General features: G+C 42.6%; 1 protein-coding gene across 1 annotated transcript in view; it reads right to left on the bottom strand.

Moving 5' to 3' along the window:
* The window catches only part of UTRN (utrophin), a 356,686-nt gene extending 340,791 nt beyond the window's left edge, over positions 1-15,895 (bottom strand). Inside the window, exons 1-2 of the mRNA XM_032102122.1 lie at positions 15,774-15,895; positions 14,720-14,877 (exon numbers count right to left, since the gene is read on the bottom strand). Coding sequence (XP_031958013.1) covers positions 14,720-14,798 — 79 coding nt within the window. The 5' untranslated portion in view covers positions 14,799-14,877; positions 15,774-15,895. The remainder of the gene's footprint in view (positions 1-14,719; positions 14,878-15,773) is intronic.
* Positions 15,896-20,979: the final 5,084 nt, after the last annotated feature.

Here is a 20,979-nt window from a genome sequence, read left to right as displayed (position 1 = left end):
ATAAAAAGAAAGGGTAAAAAATATAGCCCCTATTAAGTATACCACAATACAGATACAAAGCAGTTTAAAAAAAAGAGTCTCACACAATTGACACACATTACTTTTCCCCCACTTACACCACACCACATCCCAGATAACAGATCCAGATCAAGATCCAACTCACAGCCACAGATTCTCACCAAGATCAAACATAATTAATTTAATTGCTTTTTAAAGACTTCTAGTAACATTAGTTATCTTAATTACCATTCATCTGCTCTGTCAGATGATAACCTCTTGGCTCTGCTAAATTCGGGAGTGCCAAGAATGTACCATTTCATTTTTTCCGTTGTACTGTAAATGACAGTTGAGTCTCTAACTTCTACCTTTTTACATTTTTTTGGCAGCACAAGAGGTTTTTAATAGGATAGCAAGTTAAGGTCCTTTTTGAGTGCTGGAAGAATATGAAAGGAACCTTACTACAAATGAGAATATAAGGCACACATAATACCTTAGGAGGAACAAAACCCCTTTTTCTGCCTTCTGCCCTCCATCCCTAGGAGAAAAACAGTCATGTGCATTCTGGTATGAAGGGAAAAAAACCTGTCAGATTAGTGAGCATAAGGACCCACATCCATAAGAAAACAGACTTTTCCAACTGAAGGAAACAAATTTAAAGTTCCAATTCATTTCACAATTTCTCTCCTCCTTCCCATACCCACACAAATTATGCAGAATGCTTTCATAATCAGGTTGCACTTCTCTATGCCACATAAATTTTTGTTTCAGATGATCACTATAGTACATTACCATTTTTCAGCATTTGCAGTCATGTTCTTTAACCCCCTCCTTCTTTCCATAGACAGCAAAATGGAGTTCAAATGAATGCTACATTTTCAGCAATTTTTACTATATGGGGACAAATGTAAGTTAAAGCCAGAAAATGCAGGGCCAAAATAAGAAGCTATAACAAAACAAGATGAGAACTAGCAGGGAATATAAATTAATCAGCAAAACATTTCTAAGCAGTCTTCATTTTTCCTAGCACTTTATCTAAACATTATAAAGACACAGTCCATTTTCACCACCTGACTAATGGTTTGTGGTCCATCCCAGCTTCCTCTGCCCAACAGCAGCAGGGAAGCACTGTGGAAGAAAGGATGCATCAGGAGTTCCACAGCAAAAACCAGCAGCAAATTTAGAGATTTCATTTCCTTTTCTGCCCAAATCACCCTAGAACCAAATTCTCCACTGAGTACATTAGACAACACGAACTCATTTTTCCTAGCCAGCTCCAAAGTTTTGCAGTGTATCCCATTTCCTCTAAAGGCCATTCAGCAGATCTGGACTACTTCAGAGAAGGCTCTGTCAATCACAGACTCAATCCTGAAATTACATTTAATCAACTACACTAAGGACACTGAATCCTTTAAGGATGAGTACAGCAGCCCAAGACCTTTTCAACATTGTATCGCAAAGAGAGTAAAATTAAATTTGACATGCCTACAAAAAGTCATGGCTTTTATGATCCCTCACTGCTTTCACACTAGTTTTCTCAGTACTAAAGGCACCCTGCTCAGGTTAATAGGCAAAAAAACCTCCACATCACATGTGATATTTTGCCCAGAACCCAGAAAATAAATTAGCATTTAATTATGTTCTTTATACATAAAGCCACAAGCTATGGGATCCACCAGGTATTATATGCTCCTCTTCTACCCTAATTCCTGCTGAAGAAAAATTTATCTGCCTCAGAAGTGGGCATTACATGCTACAGTGATCCCTGACCTAACCCAGTAACCTCTAATTTAGGTGTAGCATCAAGTGAACCAGTAAGAGCAACATTAAAGTAGCTGCAAAAGGCAAGAGCTCCTGCAGTGTGAAAGTGTCCTGGAGCAGAAGTACCACTCGAATTCCTCTTTGGGGCAGAGCTGCACTTACTGACATAATGCACATAGCATGAGATTCCTGTGGGAATTCAGGAACACCAAGGATAGCAACCTCTCCCAGGAAGTAATCAAGAACCAGACCTCAACTGGGCCAACCACAACATGCCACATTGTTCGCCTCAGTACTGACCACACGTGAATGAATGCAATACAGAGATCATAGAGCTAGGAGACATTTGACCAGGATAACCCTACATAATGCCCCTCTAAGCACACTTGTTACCTCAATGCCAGATGCCAGAGCACCACTGTGCTCGAGCTAGCACACTCTGTATTGTGCATACCCTGCATCACAGCTCAGTACCCACTTTTGCACCAAGTAAACCAAGGAAATAGCTCCCCATACATATCCCCCACATTTCCTCCAGGCAAACATGGACTCAATCTCTTGTCAAAGGGTCCATCATTATCTATGTGGTGACATATTTCCTTTCTATATACAGCCCTAAGCTCTCCTCCTTTCTAAGCATCTCAGCTATTTGCGCTCTGACACTGACATAAGTATCGTGAGCATTATCTCACCTCAGGTAAACAACTACAGCAATAACATCCCTCTTTTTCCTGCAATGGGTTTTTGTTAAAAGGAATGTATCAGAACTGTCCCTGTGTGCTGGCCAGCCCCCCTTGCAACACAACAGCTGTTTATCATTATAACACTACATTCTCAAAACCATCACCAGGGCTGGAGGCTGGATGGTTGTCAATATAGGCAATGGAGGGGTTTGTTGTGGTTGTCTTATTTTGGAGAAGAAAAAGGAGAGCAATGCTTCTTTTCTCTAGCTCTTAATGTCATTACAGTGTCTTTCTCCTGGAAGAAGGGTGGGAATCAAGATGTACTGCAAGCCTCTCTTCCACTTAGACCAGCATCTTTCAGCATCAGCTTTTCCATAATTATAGAATCATTTATGTTGGAAGAGACCGCTAAGATCATAGTGTCCAACCACTAAACTAGCACTGCCAGGTCCATCACTAAATTCCTCTTTTTGGCCTACAGCTTTGAACATGACCATTGAGCAGTACCTCTCCAGTGCAGAAACACATACAAACACAAAAACCTTCTGGCCCAGAAGGTTTTGGGACTTCCCTAATTAATTACAAAATGCCCTCAATGCTCTCTGGCCCCTCAGTCTCTTCCCGGTACATCTTCACTCTGTACAATACACCAGGAATGGGCCCCATCTCATTCTACACTGCAGTCAGGTGCTCAGAGGAATGGTTAGTGAACCCTTTGAAAGCTTGAACAGTGACAGAAACTTGTCAGCAGTGACAAGCTGGCATGGGGGCTCTAATTAGGAAGCAGTGGCAGGAAAGACAGGTACCACTCCAAGTATGCCCCCAGCCACTTTTTGGAAAAGGTGACCCCTTTTGATGTGCATTTTTCACAGTGCTCAATGGCCAGGGGCCAGGACAGGAACCAGGTGCTTGCACAGCAGGCAGGTGCTGAGAACCATGCAGTCGGTCTGTGCCAGCATCCCGGCACATGGCTCCGCCATGGTGACAAACAACTCCTCCAATAACCTTTGGGGAAGTTGCCTTAAAACACCTTGGCCCTTTGCAGTTCCACTATCCTAGCAAAGGGCTTTTTCCCCACCCAGCTGCTCTGGGAACACCAGGCCCTCAAGTCTCCTTGGTAATTACTGCCTTCAGTTCATCTTCCACCAAGTCTTCACTGTACAAATATTCACAGATGTACCTCTGTAAACAATCCTGACTTCACTGGAGTTATCTTCTGTGAAGATGATCTAAAGCAGCAGCTAAATCCTTGAGGATTCCTTTTTTCCCTGCAAATACCTGCCAGGACAGGAAGGTGAAGCCAAGGAGGCAACAGAGTCCAGCAGCAAAAAAAAGTATGACATTTTCCACCTGTTTCACTAGATTTTCAGACTGTCTCTAATTGCCTTCTGTTCATAGCACAGAGGAGATGCTGCCTGAAAAACAGAGGCACAGGGGGCCTCGGGTGTCAGCACACAGCCCCGCCACACATCAGGATATGTCCCAGGGCAGTGGGAACCAGCACTGCCACATTCATCCCTTTACCCTTCCCTCATACCATGATGAGAGCAAGGGGGAGGGGGGGGAATAAAAAAAAGGCATCTCCAGCTCTTTTTCTTTTGCTCTTTCCCAATACACTGTGCAATATACACTGAATCAATCACTGCAGTCTTCCTTCAACTGCAAGAAAACCCATGAAGTTGAACAAGGCAGAGGAAGTAACAGAGTATGCGCACATGCACACACACAAAAAAGAGCAACTTCTGGGAAGAACACAAGAATGTTTTTCAGAAATAAAGGCTTAGGGCTTTTTAGTTTATTTTGGATAATTATTTTTAACTGCATATTATGTTCAAAAATGATTATCCTTATACTTGGAATTGAACAGGACATCTATTTTTAAATATTATTCAGCCAGTCACAAGTTATCCCCTGAGACAAGACAAATAATAAATGAATGCCTCCAGCAAGCATGGAGTCACCCCGGCTGTAAATTACCGTGGCTGGCCATTCTATGTTGCATTCCATGTTCACATTTTACATGCATCCCTGGCTTGTATGTGCAACAGAACCTTTCTAATACAGGCATCTCATCAGACTCAAGATCCCACATTTTAAATCCAGTTAAATGCTCCAAAGCATCTTTCAAGCCTAGATTCTGCCAGCCAAACCAGCTACATACACTGAGGCAAGTTTATACACTCTGGCAGAGAGCAGGCTACTATATTTTATCTTTATAAAACATAGCCTCAATTTGAGAAGTAAAATATTCCAGTCTTGCAACTGATAGTGGATCACTAGTGCTAACAGGAGATAGATGAGCACAGAGTTTGCTTCAGTCCAGTACACACTTTTCCAGTTTGTTCCATTTATTTTGGGGACTGCAATTTATACAGTGTGACACATGAAAAAGGCATGTTACCACCAAGACACCGTCCCACTTGATGCCTCAGACATGCCTGACCATAGGATCCCACCTTCACCACTGCACTCCCAGCATTAATTTCACTGTTTCTCCAAGAGGGAGAATGAGTCTCAAACTAGCAAGGGTTGATCACCCTCCAAAAGCAAACCATTTTGCAAGGCCAGGTATTGTTCTTTCATCCTAGTGCACACACCCTTACCTAAGGGAAGCAAAAATGCTTGAGTGAACACACTTCCTTTCTTTAGAAATGGTACTCTACAACCCTGTTGTGCACCTTGCTTAAAAATAACTGATCTTGTAAACCAGAGAGTTTGTGAGTTTTCGATCAGACTTAGTCTGTTTGTTTTTCAAAGTCAGAAAAGGTACATTCTGTCTCTGTGCTTTCTTCAAGGAGATGAACACACCCAATACTGTTAGTCACTATGTAAGCAAAGTAACTACTATCTTTTACCAGTGATGAAATATTTAACACTGTCTGCTGAGAAGGGGAAGCTATTTACCATGTAGTGACAGAAAACCCACTTCAGCGGATTACAGGTATAGAAGGTCTCAAAGTCAGGAAATTCTTAGCTCAAAGATTTGGAAAGAAAACCTTCATGATCTAGTATGGAAATTATTTCCCCTCCTAAAACAAATATGAACAACAAAACACAGTTTACATGGAATTCATTAACTTCAAGTCTCCCAAGTGTTAGGAACCACTTATTTCATTACAGCCTAAATGAAAACCTTTCTAAACAGCTGCTTTACATTAAAAAAAAAAAAAATCTAAAAGTTGGTTTCTCAGGCCCATGCCTCACTTCTGTCCAGAGGAGTATCTACATAAAAACCCTAAGAATTCAGTCCTGAGATTTCACAGCAGGTTCTCATGCTTCCTCCTGCCATGCATACATGGATGTGTAAGAAAGATGAAGACAGTGCATTAATCCTTTTGGCATAAAAAGGCATTTGTCCAAACTCTGCAGAGGTGTCATTCAAGGAGAGGCTCTGCAGGAGGACTGAGAAGTAACAGACACCACTGGCTGATGCAGCAGTCACTCCATCCCCGCATATCAACAGGTCTCTAAGTCTTGATTGATCTAGTTGTTTGGGGTTTTTTTTAAATAAGTATATACATGGAAGCAAATTTTCCAAGCAGTGGTATGATGCATCTGGGCACTGGAAGCTTCTTGCTAGCACTAGAGTATACTCACAAAAGCTTGACCTCTATACCTCTACGTTTCTTTCACCAGGGAGGGGAAAGAAGAGAGCAACAGGGATCTGCAGAGGCAGCAGTGCAGAACATCAGGTTAGGAGCCCGACATCTACAGACTCTGAAAGAACTCTGCTATTCATAATTTTAGTGTTTTACAATCTCCTTTCTTTCAGTTCTGATTCTCCTGTAACCAAGGAACTCTCAGTTAACATTCAAAGGGCAAATAACAAACTTGAACTGGGTTTCAATAGCCTTCAAAATAGAAATAAGCCCAACACACAATGGTATGATTTCTGACAATAGCTCCATTTGAACTCTTCCCTTCTCTTTCTCCTTTTCCATTTTGAACATGCTGATTGTGCACATAAGTATAAAATCACTTCCACATTAATACAATTGGCAACATTTAACTTGTCCTATCAAGATTACAATGTAATCTTCCAAAAGTATGTTTCACAACTTTAATAAATTATCAAATGTCTGGTGAAACCAGAAAGTGGTTGGCAGGGGTGGGGGTGGGTGTTTCTTTAAAAATGTCCTTTTGTCCTGAATTAGCTCAAAGCTCCCAATCTCAGTGTGCCAGTGAAACACAGCATCCTCACCATCAAGTACCTGGCACTGTGCAAGTGACGCTGTCAGAGTGAGTACTCCTCCACAGATTATAAACTGTATAAATGTATTGTTTTGAGTACGAAGACCAGAGTGAATACTTCACATCTGCATTGTGACCTTTAATAACCCTGATTAAACTTCATAAACTCTACTCTTAATGAAAAGTGTGCTAAATAAGAAAATTATTTTGTTTTAAAGCTCAGTAAATCAAACCAACAAGCTCTAAATTCAGCACGACAGCCAAGTCGAAGAGAAGAATTCCTGAGCACAGAGGACAAGACTCACAGCAGCGCAATTACACATCACTATTCCAGAGTGCAAAACTATATTCAGAAGAACACCACCAGACTTTCTTGACAAAAGACTGTGGAAGCTGAAAGATGCACGGTGCTAACAGAATATGTTCCCGTGAATTTCCACAAGAAGTCTCATCCAAGAACAAGATGTACATGTAGAAAGCAGGAAAATAAGGGTGATGAACTCTCTCTGGAAATTATTTATGCTGACCATAGCTGTTGTTCATTATAAAGCTATAACAGAAGTAAAAGCCTGGAAAGAAGCAATAGAAAGGCTTTGGTCTGTTGGCATTTAAATACTACTTTATTTATTCTCTTCTGTTAATACAATCATATTTTATAATATAACAATTAAAACAACATAGAAACCAAAAGGCTTTGCTCTATTCCCAGTGTGCTCCCATAAAATGTTCAAATAAATCCCCATTTGTTATTTATGCACAGACTGCTGCTCTTTGCTCATACAGGATAGTGTGGTAAATTAAGAACAAAAATAGCTAGCAAAACATTTCAGAACTTACCCATCATACCACTTTTTCTCTGATCAATAATTTGTAACATAACATTTTAGGAGCATATTCCATCTTTGGTCCTCTGCCATGATCTAAATTAGGAGGGGGGAGCAAAAAAACATATTACAATGTGAGGAAATAAAAGCAGAGTACATGGGAACTAACTAAAGTTATTTGTGGAATGAATTACATAGACCCATCAAAGCATGTTCTTTCATGGCTTAATTGCATGTTTCTCCACAGCTGAATTCCACTGACTGTCCTCATATGTTTGTCTAATTCCGCTACAAAATCTTTCAGTTTTTGGACAGTGGGTCCTCCCGCTTTATAATAAGCTGAGGAGAAAAGATGTTGAAACCCAGAAAAGATCTTCATTATCAATTTATGGCTGGAAAGTACTGCTGTACATTCTCTATACTGATCATCAAAACAACCTTAGGAACACATATCATATCTAATCTCTGTCATGTAGCCAGACCCTTTCGCACCAGCATGCATGCCATGTTTTTGAGATAGAAGTTGGTTTTTTACTGAAACACACAGTCACCATCTCCTACCAGATACAGGTTCAACAGCTCTTCACCACTTCTTCCATATCCAGCAGAAGTCCCACACACCTGAAAAGATGCTAGGCTGCTAGAGAATGCTTCCCCAGCACAGGAGCTGCCTCCTTACAAGAGGAACTACGATTAAGATACATAACTCTCAAGTTATTCCTATCTGGCATCTCAACATGTTTAATAATGCATCTGTCCCATGCACTCAGCAGATTAAAGAATACCTAAAAACACAATTTATTAAAGAGTGTACATATTTCTGAGCATAAGAAACCTTCACAAGTTCACTGCCACAGCTGCAGATGTGTAGATGTCCCCACTGATAACCAGTCTCCTCTGCACGGCTGCAGCTCTCATCCAGAGCTGGTCAGACCACCAGAGGAAAGATGCAGCCCAAAACACACCCAAACTTAACCCCACCCTTGGCTGAAGGAACTGGAACTGCCCACACCCTCTGTTAGAGCTGACCATCTTCCAGCAGCCTCCCCACTGACAACAAGCTCCCAGTCCAGGCCCAGCCTCTGCAAGCACCATCTACAGCCATGTCAGTCCTCTCAACTGCTTGGATATGGACCTAAAGTCAGGAGCAGTGACTCTGTACCAGCTCCTACCTGCTGGTCTCACAGATAAGTGACAACAAAATATAACTGCAAGTGTTTTATTTCAGTTCATTTCTTTTCTTTCTTTTTTTTGGGGGGGCTTCACTCAGGGCTGAGCCCAACTCAGGCCCAATAATCAAAGTTTCTCTTTTTATTCTCTCCAAAGTATGAGGTAGATGTCTTTTCAAAGAAAAGGCTCAGAGACATCATATCCTAATAAATAAACAAATGGCAGTTTGACTCCTCTTTCTCAATGGCAGATATTTCACTGACTTCGCAGCTGGTATATTTACAAATCAGTAGTTCTTTGCCACAGTCCCAAAACTAAAGCTTGCAACAGAGCCCTACCATTGCTTCTGTAAAACCCACAAATTCCAATGGGCTGTTCTATTTCCTTAGGCTGTCATTTTTTTTTTTGTTGCTACCTTTAAAACTCCCAGCTTTCTTCTGAGAATATACTGTCACTTTCTGAAATTACAGCTCAGCCGCATCCCCAGAACACACTGAGGGAGGGGAGAAAGACATAAAACAGACTTCTGCCAAGGTACAGGGCACTATAACTTATACTTTCATCAACACAATAAGGAGTCAGACAATGAAACTCCTCCCTCCCACCTCACAATGTTTAAACCCTGATATTCGTTCTTCAGACTGTTATTAAGGCATCCAAATAAATGCAGTTCTCCATAACTTTGTGCTAGCAGTGCCTCAGTTCCCAAGATAGGTGGAATCAGCTGTGCTTTTCTAATTGTGAAATTTCCTTTGAAGGAGGGATACTGTGCAACACTTGAAAAGCAGATCATGCAGGCTCTGAGCACACCAATCCACACTGCTACTTGGCAGCTAGGATACCTACACTGTCCTGAAACAACATCAGTTCAGCTCAAGCCCACGTGCTCCTCCCCTTCCACACCTACACTGATGTACCTATTCCTTACTTGCATTCAAAAGATTTTCATAACAGTATTTCCCTACTCTTCGTTGCTCACAAGAGTCAACCCCAACACACACCATGGACAAGTGATTCTGCTAAGAAAAACAGTCTAGGGGAAAATCAAAATTAGGAGCAGTTACTGAGAGGTGGTAACACAGCCCAGCTAATTATTTTCTAAGCTGCCCAATGCTGTGAGCTTTAAAAATTTCTTTGCACATGATATTTTCGTGCTACTGTATGAGAGTCTTCCTTCTTTCCCCAGACGTGGGGGAAGAAGGGGGGACGAAGTTTCAAAGGGTGCTGGGGAAGGTGTAGAAAGAAACTCCTCATTGCCCCTGGTCTGCCTAGGCACCCCTCCTCCACAGGATCCTCATCAATGGGGGACTCCCAGAGCAGCAGCCTCTCCCCACACCGGCTTTTAGACCTCTTTATAAACACTTAACACACGACACACAGTGCCTCACATTGCAGCTCTTGCTTAGGGTTATGGCCTCCTTTCCTGGCAGAGCACGTGCAAATCAATAGGCTGCTTTTATGGTTTGGGTTTTGGGTTGTTTTTTTTCCCCCTCCCTGAGGAGCCTCAATTTCTATTCCAAGGCAGAGTCGTGCTTCAAACACACGGAGCAGCATATGTTTATTTCTTCACCTACCAATCAAGATGCTAGAAGAAACCAGCCTGGTACTTCTATATCTGTCATTTCATAAATGCTAGGCAATACCCTAGAACTGTCTTCATTGCAGCATCCAATCTGTCCCCACCAGACAGCCCAAGAAAAGGAAGTGATACAGTTGACAGAAAGGAGCCAGGCTACAGCAACCCAAAAGCTTAGTCTTTAAAAAGTCATTTCAGTGGCTAGAAACAAGGAGAGCAAGTTTGTCACTCATCTTTAACACCCTGTCCGCACACACCCTGCACAAACATCCCTGAAGAGTTCACACAGTGCAAATCTGGCTACACCAACTCTGCATCCACTTGACAGAATCCTAAGTGTCCACCTGCAACTGTGATGACTCCTGACAGTTTCACACCAATAGAGTCAAAATGGAAAAGGAGAAGCAGCACACTTGGCCTGTAGTTATCTGGCAGTGAGAGACGCAGCAAAAGGAACTGGTTCCAAAGGTAACATGTGGCATCATGGGGTAGGGAGATCCCAGGAGCTCCCCAGGTGCAAGGGGTTTGCCAGCCAAGTAAGTGTTGCTTCAGGGGGCAGGGGGACAGACAGACAACAGTAGCAGTTCTCAGAATAAGCCTTGCCCCAAAAGTCCAAAACTAAGTTACAATTTCTCAAACCAGTCTTTCAGTCAAATATATTTGAGGAGAACTAAGTTCCTCTCAATTGAGAGAGAGCTCATATCTTAAAATGCACCAGAGGTGCAATCTTCTAAAAATGTTTTTCCTGCCACATCTTACTGTTTAATTATGTATTACCATTCCAAGCTACCATGACAGATTTTAAGTGAGTTTGTCTTTTTTCCATAATTAATCATAGCAAAGACTCATCTGTTTTACAAGCCCATGATGACAGCACTGTTTTCACCACTGTAAGGCAATCATCCCACAGCATTCCTTCCCGAAAGCTATTGCAATGAGAAAACCTCACCTATCTGCACAAGATGCCTCTCGAAGATATAAATCAGCTCCACATACATTACTTCATACTACAGGTAAGTGAAAAAAAAAAAAAAAAAGGAAAACTGCTTTTCCATAGAAAGCCATTATACAGACACAGGAATAGCACGGGCTGATAATGCTAAATAATACCAATCATAAATGTATAAACCTAGCATAACCATCCAGGAACAAATATCCTACCCAGTAAACACCACTCAGCCGTCAACGTCCACCACTGGTGCAGAAAGAAGGGAGGCAAACAGATTGTTGGTCTTTCTGAGAACAAAAAGCAGCTTCCTTTATAAATACAATAGCTAAAAGTTATTTTATAGGCAGCTTTGGGAATCGTCAAATGCTATTCCAAGGGCAGAAGATATATTTTCAAAGATAACTTGTAGCTACATGTAGATCAATGCTAACAAACTACTTAATCAAAGAGGAGCGATATCCAAAGCAGAAAATAATAAATGCCAATTGGACAACATAAAAAAGTCTTTTTTTTTCCCCATCAAAAGTCACAGAAGTGATATTAAGGGCATGGAAAATCTCTGCTCAGGAAAAATCAAGCACTTATCACTTATAAGATGTTAAAGCACATTCATTTAAAGTTTTTTTGCTGACCACTAAAGGAAAAAGTGTTTCCAATATAATCAATAACATGCAGAGACACCCATTCAAAGTGGTTTATCCTTTATCCTCTCAGTTTGAACTCTCCAAAGAACAAATGAGATACTTGCAAAATTACTTTTTCCTATTTGTGAAATCCTGTGACACACACTTCTGTTTTTTGTAAAAGCGACAAATAGAAAGCCTGTTACTGATTTTGACTGCTCTATAGAGAAATTATGATTTTCTGCAGTTCTACATCCTTACACTGGTAGCTTTCCAATTACAAGTCTAAGGAAAAATTACACTGCTTGTTCTGCTAATAAAAACAAGCATAGATGGGCCCCACACAGCCCTGAGCAGATATAAAACTCTGTGTGTCTTAATACAGTCTCATAAGAGTGACTTTAGATCAAAGCTCAGGTTTTCAATAACCAACACACTGTGTGTATTGACAGTGCCACCTTTATGGCTTTCCAGCTACTTCACAGTTTTACAAAGATAACTAAAGCAGCAATGACTGCAAAAAAAAAAAAAAAAAAGACAATATATTCAGTTGACAGGCCGCTAAAGACTGAAGTTTACATTTGTATCCAAATATTTAGAAACAGTTTTACTAGTACCACTCTTTGTTAAGGCCTGACCCAGAAATATTCTGGCATTTCAAATCATAATTTTCTTCCAAGTTGTTACAAGAAAAACAACAAAAAAGACTTAGTGATAGATCTTAAACATCACTTTTAGAATATGAATGTATTTAAATAACCACAATATCCTGACAGCTTGGTGATCTGTTCAGAAGAGACGAAGACAAACAACAAAATAGACAAACAGAAAATTGCCTAGGAGAGCACAGAGAAAGTGATCTTTACACATCTATCTTCTTTTATTTACAAGAATAGAGTAAACTGTTTTCAGTGTGCTTATTTAAAAATGCATAGGAATAATACACACTAAAAAAATATTATGACATATTAAATCACTTGATCCCATATTAAATCACTTAGACTTTTTCACCTACTGTGTGTTTTTTATTTATTCAGTGAAAATACTAAATGCACATTTGCATGTGCTCCCTAACCAAAGTGTTAAGAGACTTCCCACATCACTGGTGCTAAGAACTTACAGAGCAGCAAGAAACAGAACAGCCTATTTTCAGTGACAGCAAATGATTTTTTTTTCTGATCTCTTGAGCCTCAAAAGCCATACAGATGGCCTTAGCTACCCCAACTATTAATAAGATAACACTTCTACTGTATTTCAAGTCATTTAGACTGAAGAGCATTTCACGCTGGATAAATCTTCCCAGCAAAAAAACCTCTGTTTTCCTTTCTTAGTATCAAAAATGGCATTCTCTTTTCAAAATACCTAAGGTCCTGACAGCTAGCCTTTAATTTGCTATCACCTGTGCTTCAGGAAGCTTTCATTTTTCCTTTCATTAGGAAAATCTTCCCACAGATTTACTTGTAGAGTGAATGGTTCAGATCTCAGCTACAGTAGTACAGTAATTTACTCAAAGAAATCACACATCCAGATCCAAACCAGCATAATATTTAGAAAAAATTGTTTAAGGTCAGTCATCACTCACTACTTTTAATTTAGTGCACATGTCTTTTACCCTGGTATTAGAATTTACAGCATTTTCTCATTCACACAGATGAAATTTAAAGTGGTGGTAACAGGAAATTTACAATCATGTGCCCTACCAAAACAACAGAACTTACTGTACAATTTGTTCATTCATGAAAAACCTCCAATACATCCATGTTTCCTCACACATCCTATAAAACTGTAGTACTTGCATACATACATGCATACAAACTGTCTGCAAGCTATCCCCACACCCAAAGCCCTTAAAAACGCTGACTATACACTTACAATCAAACAAAGTTATGTCCAGAGGTTCCAGGGTAACAGCAGAAAACAAACCAACACTATGGAATTCAAGATGAAAAACCCACAAGCATCTTCCATAAACTGCTCTTCCAGAAGAGGAAGACTCAGAAAGCAAAGCTCTAAGAAACAAACTATTCAAACACCAATGGGATCCAGATCAAACCCGCATCCTATGTAACTTGACATAGCAAATCACAACCAACTGAAGACCCACAGTTTTTAGTGTGTGGAAAATTTAAAAAAAAAAAAAACAAACTGCTAGGTTTGCTAGGTATCAAAGGAAAATCTTTTGATAACAGAAGCATTTTGCATGTCAGAAAGAAAAGGAAGCCTGTGAGGCTGAGGAACCAAGCATCCAGTCTCTGAATGGAGCACAAATTTCTACCAATGTTTAAACAACTCACAGCTGTCCCTCCAAAACCTCTGTTCTCCCCCTGCTAAAGCAACGGTACCTCATTACCCACCCCAGCATCCCTCAGAGCCTCAAGAGACCACAACACACTGCAACCAAACAAAATCCACGTTTTCCCAATAACCTTCAGATCTGTTACATGAATGTTTTGCTGAAGGAAATGCCTGAGTGAGTAGCCATAGACAACTGTTTTACATTAAGGAGGAAGCACATTAATTTACTGCGTGAGTACTGCTGCGATGCACTTTTAGGAGGTACAATGTTGCAGCCACAGTTGCCATTTTCAGTGTCTGAGAATAAACACAAAAGCTACCAACACTAGGTTGCATAAGAGCACTTTAAGCACATGGCTATTTATAAAAGTAGAGGTAATTATGATACCGGAGGTGGATCCCAAATAAACAGACTTGACTAATACTGACAAAAAAAAAAAAAACCAAAACAAAACAAACCCAGAGACCTACAATTACTATTACTCAGTAACAGGAGGGGAGCTGCATGAACAACCTTAGTCACCCGCTGTACCACCAACATATGCCCAAAAACACAGCTGGACAAACGCGCTGTTTAAAAATGTGAGCTTATGTCAGAAGCTATGAGTAGAGGAGAAAAGGGGAAAACACTGTTCCCCTCGACAGTTTACCTGATCTGGACTTGATGATGTCGCTGAACTCGCTGTGTCCCCCGCCAGGTCCTTCCTCCGGCTCGGAGACACGAGCCATGCTCGCGGGCTGCGGTATGCCACGGGCGGAGCCTAAATCCGTCGGGAGAAGGCTCCCATGGAGGGCCACGGCTCAGCACCTACAGCACAGGAGCAGAAAAGCACGGTAATTCCACGGGCTACTCCAGGTGTGACTCCGCGTGTGAAGGGAGGGATCGAGGCTTGCTGGCCATGCCCACGCGTGTTGCGGGGCAGCCGACCGGATACTCGCTGTGCCCCTGCCGCGGGGTGGCATTTTACAAGTGGGATGCCCCTGAAGGTACAGCCGCGTAAGCCAAGCTTCACTCACCCTTGGGCGGCAGAGCACCTCGTGCCCAGCCGTGACCCCCAGAGGGGCAGGACACGGCCCCTTGCCTCGACACCACCGCCACCACCCGTCACCTAGCTGGCCCCGAGCGGGACGCCCCCGCTCGAGGGGTAGGCACAGCGAGGGAGCTCCACTCCCACCGCTCTGGAGCGTGTGCCAGCAGCAAAGGGGTACAGGCAGGGGCGCTCCCCCGGCCGGCCCAGGGCGCGACAGCCGCGTGTAGGAGAAGCCACGCAGCCCCTCTCCCGGGTGAGGGAAGCGGAGCTCCGCGAGGCAGGCCCCGGGCACGCCCGCCCCCGCCCGGCCGCCCCGGCAGAGCGGCCGCCGCCCCCGCTCGCCCGGCGGGGATTTTGACCCGGCAGCCGGCCGGGCACGCCGGCACCTCCTCCCCGCGGGGTGCGCGGCCGCAGCAGCGGCGCCGCCGTCCTCGGGCACCCCCACGGCGGAGCCGCTCCTCGCCCCGGCTCCCCGCGGCCGCCCCGTCCCGCCCGCAGGTGCGCCCGCCGCGGGCACTGCCCCCCGAACCCCCGCCGCTACCGGAGCTGGGGACAAACTTTTCCTGCCGAGGCCCTCCCAGTGCCGCGGTGCCACCGCCTCCCCGCAGGGCTACCCCGCTCCCGGAGCTGCCGGGGTACCCGCCGACAGCAACTCTCCTCGGCCGCCACTCACCCCTCGGGCACGGCGGCGAAGGCGGCCGCGCTGCCCCACGGCGCAGCCCAGCTCCTCCTCGCACCCCGTCCCCCGGCGGCGGCTCCCGCTGCGCTGCGCTGGCGGACCCACAACTTTCTGTGCGAGCCGCTGCCGTCCGTCCTCCCCCTTCTCCTCCCCCTTCTTCCCCGCCCCTCGCGGCCCGGCCCTGCGGCTGCCCCTCCCTCGGCCCCGGCGCCCCCTTTGTTGGCCGGGCCAGCGCCGCGGTTGCGGGAGGGCCGCCCCGGCCGCGGCCCCTTCTCCGAGCGAGGGGCGGGAGGGGCCGGGGCGGCGCGGAGGGGAGGGGACGGGACGGGACGAGAGGGGCGGAGCGGAGCGGAGCGGAGCGAGTCCCGGCCGCGCCCCCGCCCCCGCCCCGCGCCCGCGGGCGGCTGCTGGCGCGGCCCCGCCCGAGGTGGTGGTGGTGGTGGTGGTGGTGAAGTGTCGTCCCGCTCCGCTCCTCCCCTCGGGCCTTCGCGTCCGCACCTGTGCGCTCCCGCCTCTCCTCCTGCTCCTTTCCCTCCCCGAATGAGCGCTGTCGCGCAGCACTTCGGAGGTGAAGCGCCCCGCGGCCTGCCATGAACACCAAAGTCAGGAAGTGTGACAAAATTTGAGAAGTACTTAGGAAATTTACGAACAGCCGGAAACAACTCTCCCGAAACCCGCCTGCTTTGGCCAGGTGTCTGTGCCTCATCTCACGGGGTCACTTGACAGTGACAACTCCCAGTTTTCGGCTGGGCAAGAACAGTTATGGATCAATAAAAATGTGCTGATGCTCGGTGTCCGCAATCATTTTTGATGTATGAACAGACATAAATGCTAGTAAAACATTTAGCTGACACTAATTAATTTATTGCCACATTTGCAATCCGGGAATGAATTTACTCATGTTTGCACAGGCAAGTAATCCATGCTCACCTGTACAGTGAGGCTGCAGAACATGTGGCTGTATTTATCTCGATAAGCATCAGTCTGAAGTTTCAGCAGTATCAGAGAGAAACTGTAACTCAGTAATTCCTCAGTGTTACCTACCAGCCCTCAGGCCATGCAGCCCAAAATGTTTTCAAGGTTAGATGAACTCCCAACACCGAGTACTTCACCACCTAAACAACAAAGGCCAGCAGTCTGCAGGAGGGGAGGTGCAGAATTTTATTAGCTAGCAGAAAGGAGGGAGCTTGGCAACATACTTATTCTGTACCTCCAGGTGAATAGAAATTGGTAGCAATGTGAAATGAGGCAGATTCGTCTTCAAAAGTCTTTTTTTCTTACCAGTAGACAGCTCATGGGTTTACTAGGCACTACAGATAACAAGAGTAAACAAAGACTACGTGCATGTTAGCCTAACCTAACTTTGATATTTACCCTTACTTTACTATTTCCCCCAAGGAAAAAACGAGATACCTCAAAGCAAAAAAACTACTATACTATAAATTATTATGACCATAATTCTAACAGCATTTAACATTTTTTTCCTCAGCCTTTGATTGGTGCAGTACATGTGGAACAGGGACTGGGTCTTTCGTTTTTGTATTGCAGAAGAAGGCCTTGCAGAGAGTGTGCTATATTTTTGCATTTCAAAGAAGCCTAAAAATTAAGATGCCTAGTTTGGATCATTCCATAGATTTCCTTGGTGATTCAGTGCAAATTAGTTAATTCATCCTTGATCTGCTTAATCCAAACCACTGCATGAAGTCATTAATGGTTCTTACTTATAAAAGGATAATAATAATATGTCAAAAAATTTTGATGACTGGAGTTGTGAATCTATTGAGAATGGCAGCTCATGGAAGACAAACACTATAAAACCATGGACATCGATACTTACCAGTGTCTAACTGTAAGGCAGTGCTGGGCAGTAGGCTGGATTTATTGGAAAGGTATGGTTTGGGTTTATGCATATTTATTTACATTACACTGAAAAACACGTACTGCAAACATAATGTTTATGGTTAGAGGAGCATAACTTGTTCCCTGCTGCTCTTGCTTCTCTGCCCCATCCTGTGCATTCCCCGTGTGCTGGATTTTCAATGCCCAGTAATGAAAAAACACCCAAATACTGGAAACCCACAATCCAGACCCAGCTGCTTTTCATACAGTTCAAGAGACATAAAACCCTGTGTAACCCAGTGTCCACTCAAGAGTCAGCACAGATGGAGATTGTCCCTTCCCACTGCTGGGTATCTGGCAAGCAGTGCAGGGACAGGGATCCCAAAGCACTGCATTACCTTGCCTAATTAGCATTAAGTGAAAAAATGCTAATGAACTTAGCATTAAGTGGAAAAAAGCGCCCTTTCCTTTGTGGGCTGCACTGGGGGGATTATTCCTTTCACAGAGGTTACCCAAGACGGCTATCAGGTAGCAATAACTTTGATTGCTAAAAGCTGCAGTCAAGCTGATAAGCAGGAGGGGAGAGCTGGTATATCCCATTTCAAATCTCTGTGTGTAAGTCCAAGGTCCCAATTTTTATAATCTTGCTCTGAAAGCACCTACAAATTATTTCTCAAAAAGAGACACATTTCAGTTTAACCTGATAGTGTTTCATCTTCTTTCCTTTTCTTTTTTTTTTTCTGTTTTAGACAGAAGTAGCATCATTATGTTCCTTTGAACTGCAAAGTGCCAACAGAAAGATAATAGAATAATGAGACTGCACACTACTTCAAGGGAGCAGATGAATTTCTTCTTGGTGTATTTCAAACATGCCTCTCTCCAGAGCCATACTCACTCTACTGTTGATCAAAGCCTGAGTTTTCTGAGCTAGTTGTTTAGACTATAGGCTTCTCAAGCAAGGGCTATAATTTATATATATACAATTATATATATATAACATATAATTTTTATAGGGTCTTTAGGCACATCTCCATCAGGGGAAAAAAAAGAGAAAACACCCTAACCTTTAATATTCTGTACATGTACATGCTTTAGGTCTCTCTAATTTTTTTATTTCAGTGATTGGCAGAATTAGAAAATGATGACTAGCACAATTTTAAAGTCAAACAACACAGTCTCCACCCAGTTGTATTTCTAAAACCTACATTCATCTACAAATACCTGCTGACCATTAATATGATGTGGACTGTGTGGCACAGCTTACTTTTCTGTATATGCAAAATAAAATAATAAAATAAAGGAAAAGTCCATTAATCCCTTAGGTGATGTTAAGAAAGACAAAGAGAATACAGAAAAAGAAATGGTGAAGAAAGGGGCTGAGAAGATGCAAGGCCCTTGAACTTTGACCAAAGTAAATAAATACTTTATTCCTTGGTGCATGAAGACAATGCTGTTGTGAGGCTCTGAGCTCATCTTACCTTGTCTCTTTCTCTTTTCTTTGTTCTTAGCATTTCTGTTTTTAGAATACACTCATAATTTACAGGATTACAATATAACTAGGAATTTTGTGTATCTCATTACCTTGAGATTGACTGCTATAATAATGCATGTGCCCATTTATCAATGTTTTGTCATGATTTCAAAAAACCATTCCATATTCAGGAAGACAGAAGATACCAAATGGATTGCTTTGTAAATAGAGCATCTTTATTGCCCCTTTCTACATAGCCCATTATATTGTCAGTCTCAGTTATCAGATCAGGCAGGCTGTTACTCAGCAGACATTTTTTTTCCTGCAGAACTTGCATCAGAATTCAAGTTAACAGCTCCTTGGTGCTTTGGTGCTGACATACTGCACTAACCAGTTAGCACAAGTACCTTACTAATTTCATTATTTCTAATCCAAGGAGAAATATATATTAAAAAAACTATTAAATAAACATTCTGTCTCCGTATGTTCTTCTGGTGAGAAAAATGACCAAGTTTTTCTAAAAGCTTGGGTCAGTTTTATCTACAATTCTTTTGGCAGTACCTCTGAAAAACTTCAGTACATCAGGATAACACAGTTAGCTGGTTTCTCATCCTTTCAATTCCTGTAATTTAAAAGCTTTGGAGTTATCTTTGTTGTTCAAGCCTCTCATACTAAAATATTCAAAGTCAGCACAACTTTTAAAGGTGGGACAGCATTTTCTACCTCTAACTTTTTGGGATGGGATCTAATTTTAATATTAATTTTTTTATTTTTATTCCAAGGTCAGCTGCCTTTGTGTGCAAGCTCCTTGTGAGCTCCTCCAAGAATATCAACATAGCTTAAGAAATTTAACACTGTTCTGCTACACCAAGTTAACCATACATCAGGAGCTACCAGGTGCAGAGAAGGGACTGAGGCAGAGGGCAGCAAGAATCTTGATAAAGACACCAGCCCAGGGTGCAGATGCCCTTTGAGCAAAATGCCTGTCACCTTTACTGCCACAGGTCCACCTGCTTTAACCTAAAGAGAAAGCAGTGTATTCCCCTTATATACTTCAATTTCTACAAGTTGTAATCTGTATCTTCAGTAGATTCTTTCCACTCTATTTATATCTTGTTATATTTGGCATATCTATTGATTAGATCAGATTCAAGGGAATATTGTGTGCATAAAATATACTGGAAATTTTTACCTTAAGTTTCAGCAATCTTTTATAGCTTCATTATAAAACCCCAGAAAACTGCCCCGTATTAATAAAAATGCTTACATCCCTTTAGCTGCAGTGACATTAATTGGAGTTACCATCATTTATCATCATTCTGAAGAATATAACCTCTCGAAGTACATTAAATAAGAGTGCATTAATGAACAATTATACTAATCAATTTACTCTCCCAACATAACTCCCTTAACTGCAGCAGAGGATTGAAAAAAGAAAACCATCAACAAGAGAGATGCCTGTGCAAGACAGGAACCTTTGACCAACACCGTGAGGCAATCCCCTGGAAGGGCAGGTGCGAGTTTCTAGTGAAAAGTCACTCCTAACACAAGTTGATTTCTGTTTATTTCTCTCACTCATGGCTATTTTTTCAGTGCTGTTCCATTCCCATTTGAACAGCCTGTGCCATATATAGGCATAGGTTTGTTCATAGGTTAGACACATAAATACCTAATGCTTCTACAATTATAAAATATGTACACTTTTTCACCAAGTTTATCAGTTAGGGATTAGGCAAAGAAACAGAAACTTGGATAACTTGCTTCATTTTAGTAACTTGTTTCACTTTTTGTAGTAGGGAAAAAATAGCATCTTCCATCACGAGTACATTGAGTGAAATAATATGATAATTGGACAAAGACAACTTGGAAACACTTTAAAAATGAAAGATG

The sequence above is a fragment of the Corvus moneduloides genome, chromosome 3, assembly GCF_009650955.1.
Source record: "Corvus moneduloides isolate bCorMon1 chromosome 3, bCorMon1.pri, whole genome shotgun sequence".
In the NCBI taxonomy this organism is placed as follows: Eukaryota; Metazoa; Chordata; class Aves; order Passeriformes; family Corvidae; genus Corvus; species Corvus moneduloides.
Note: the sequence above shows the minus strand (reverse complement) of the source record. Positions and strands in the feature narration are given on the sequence as shown.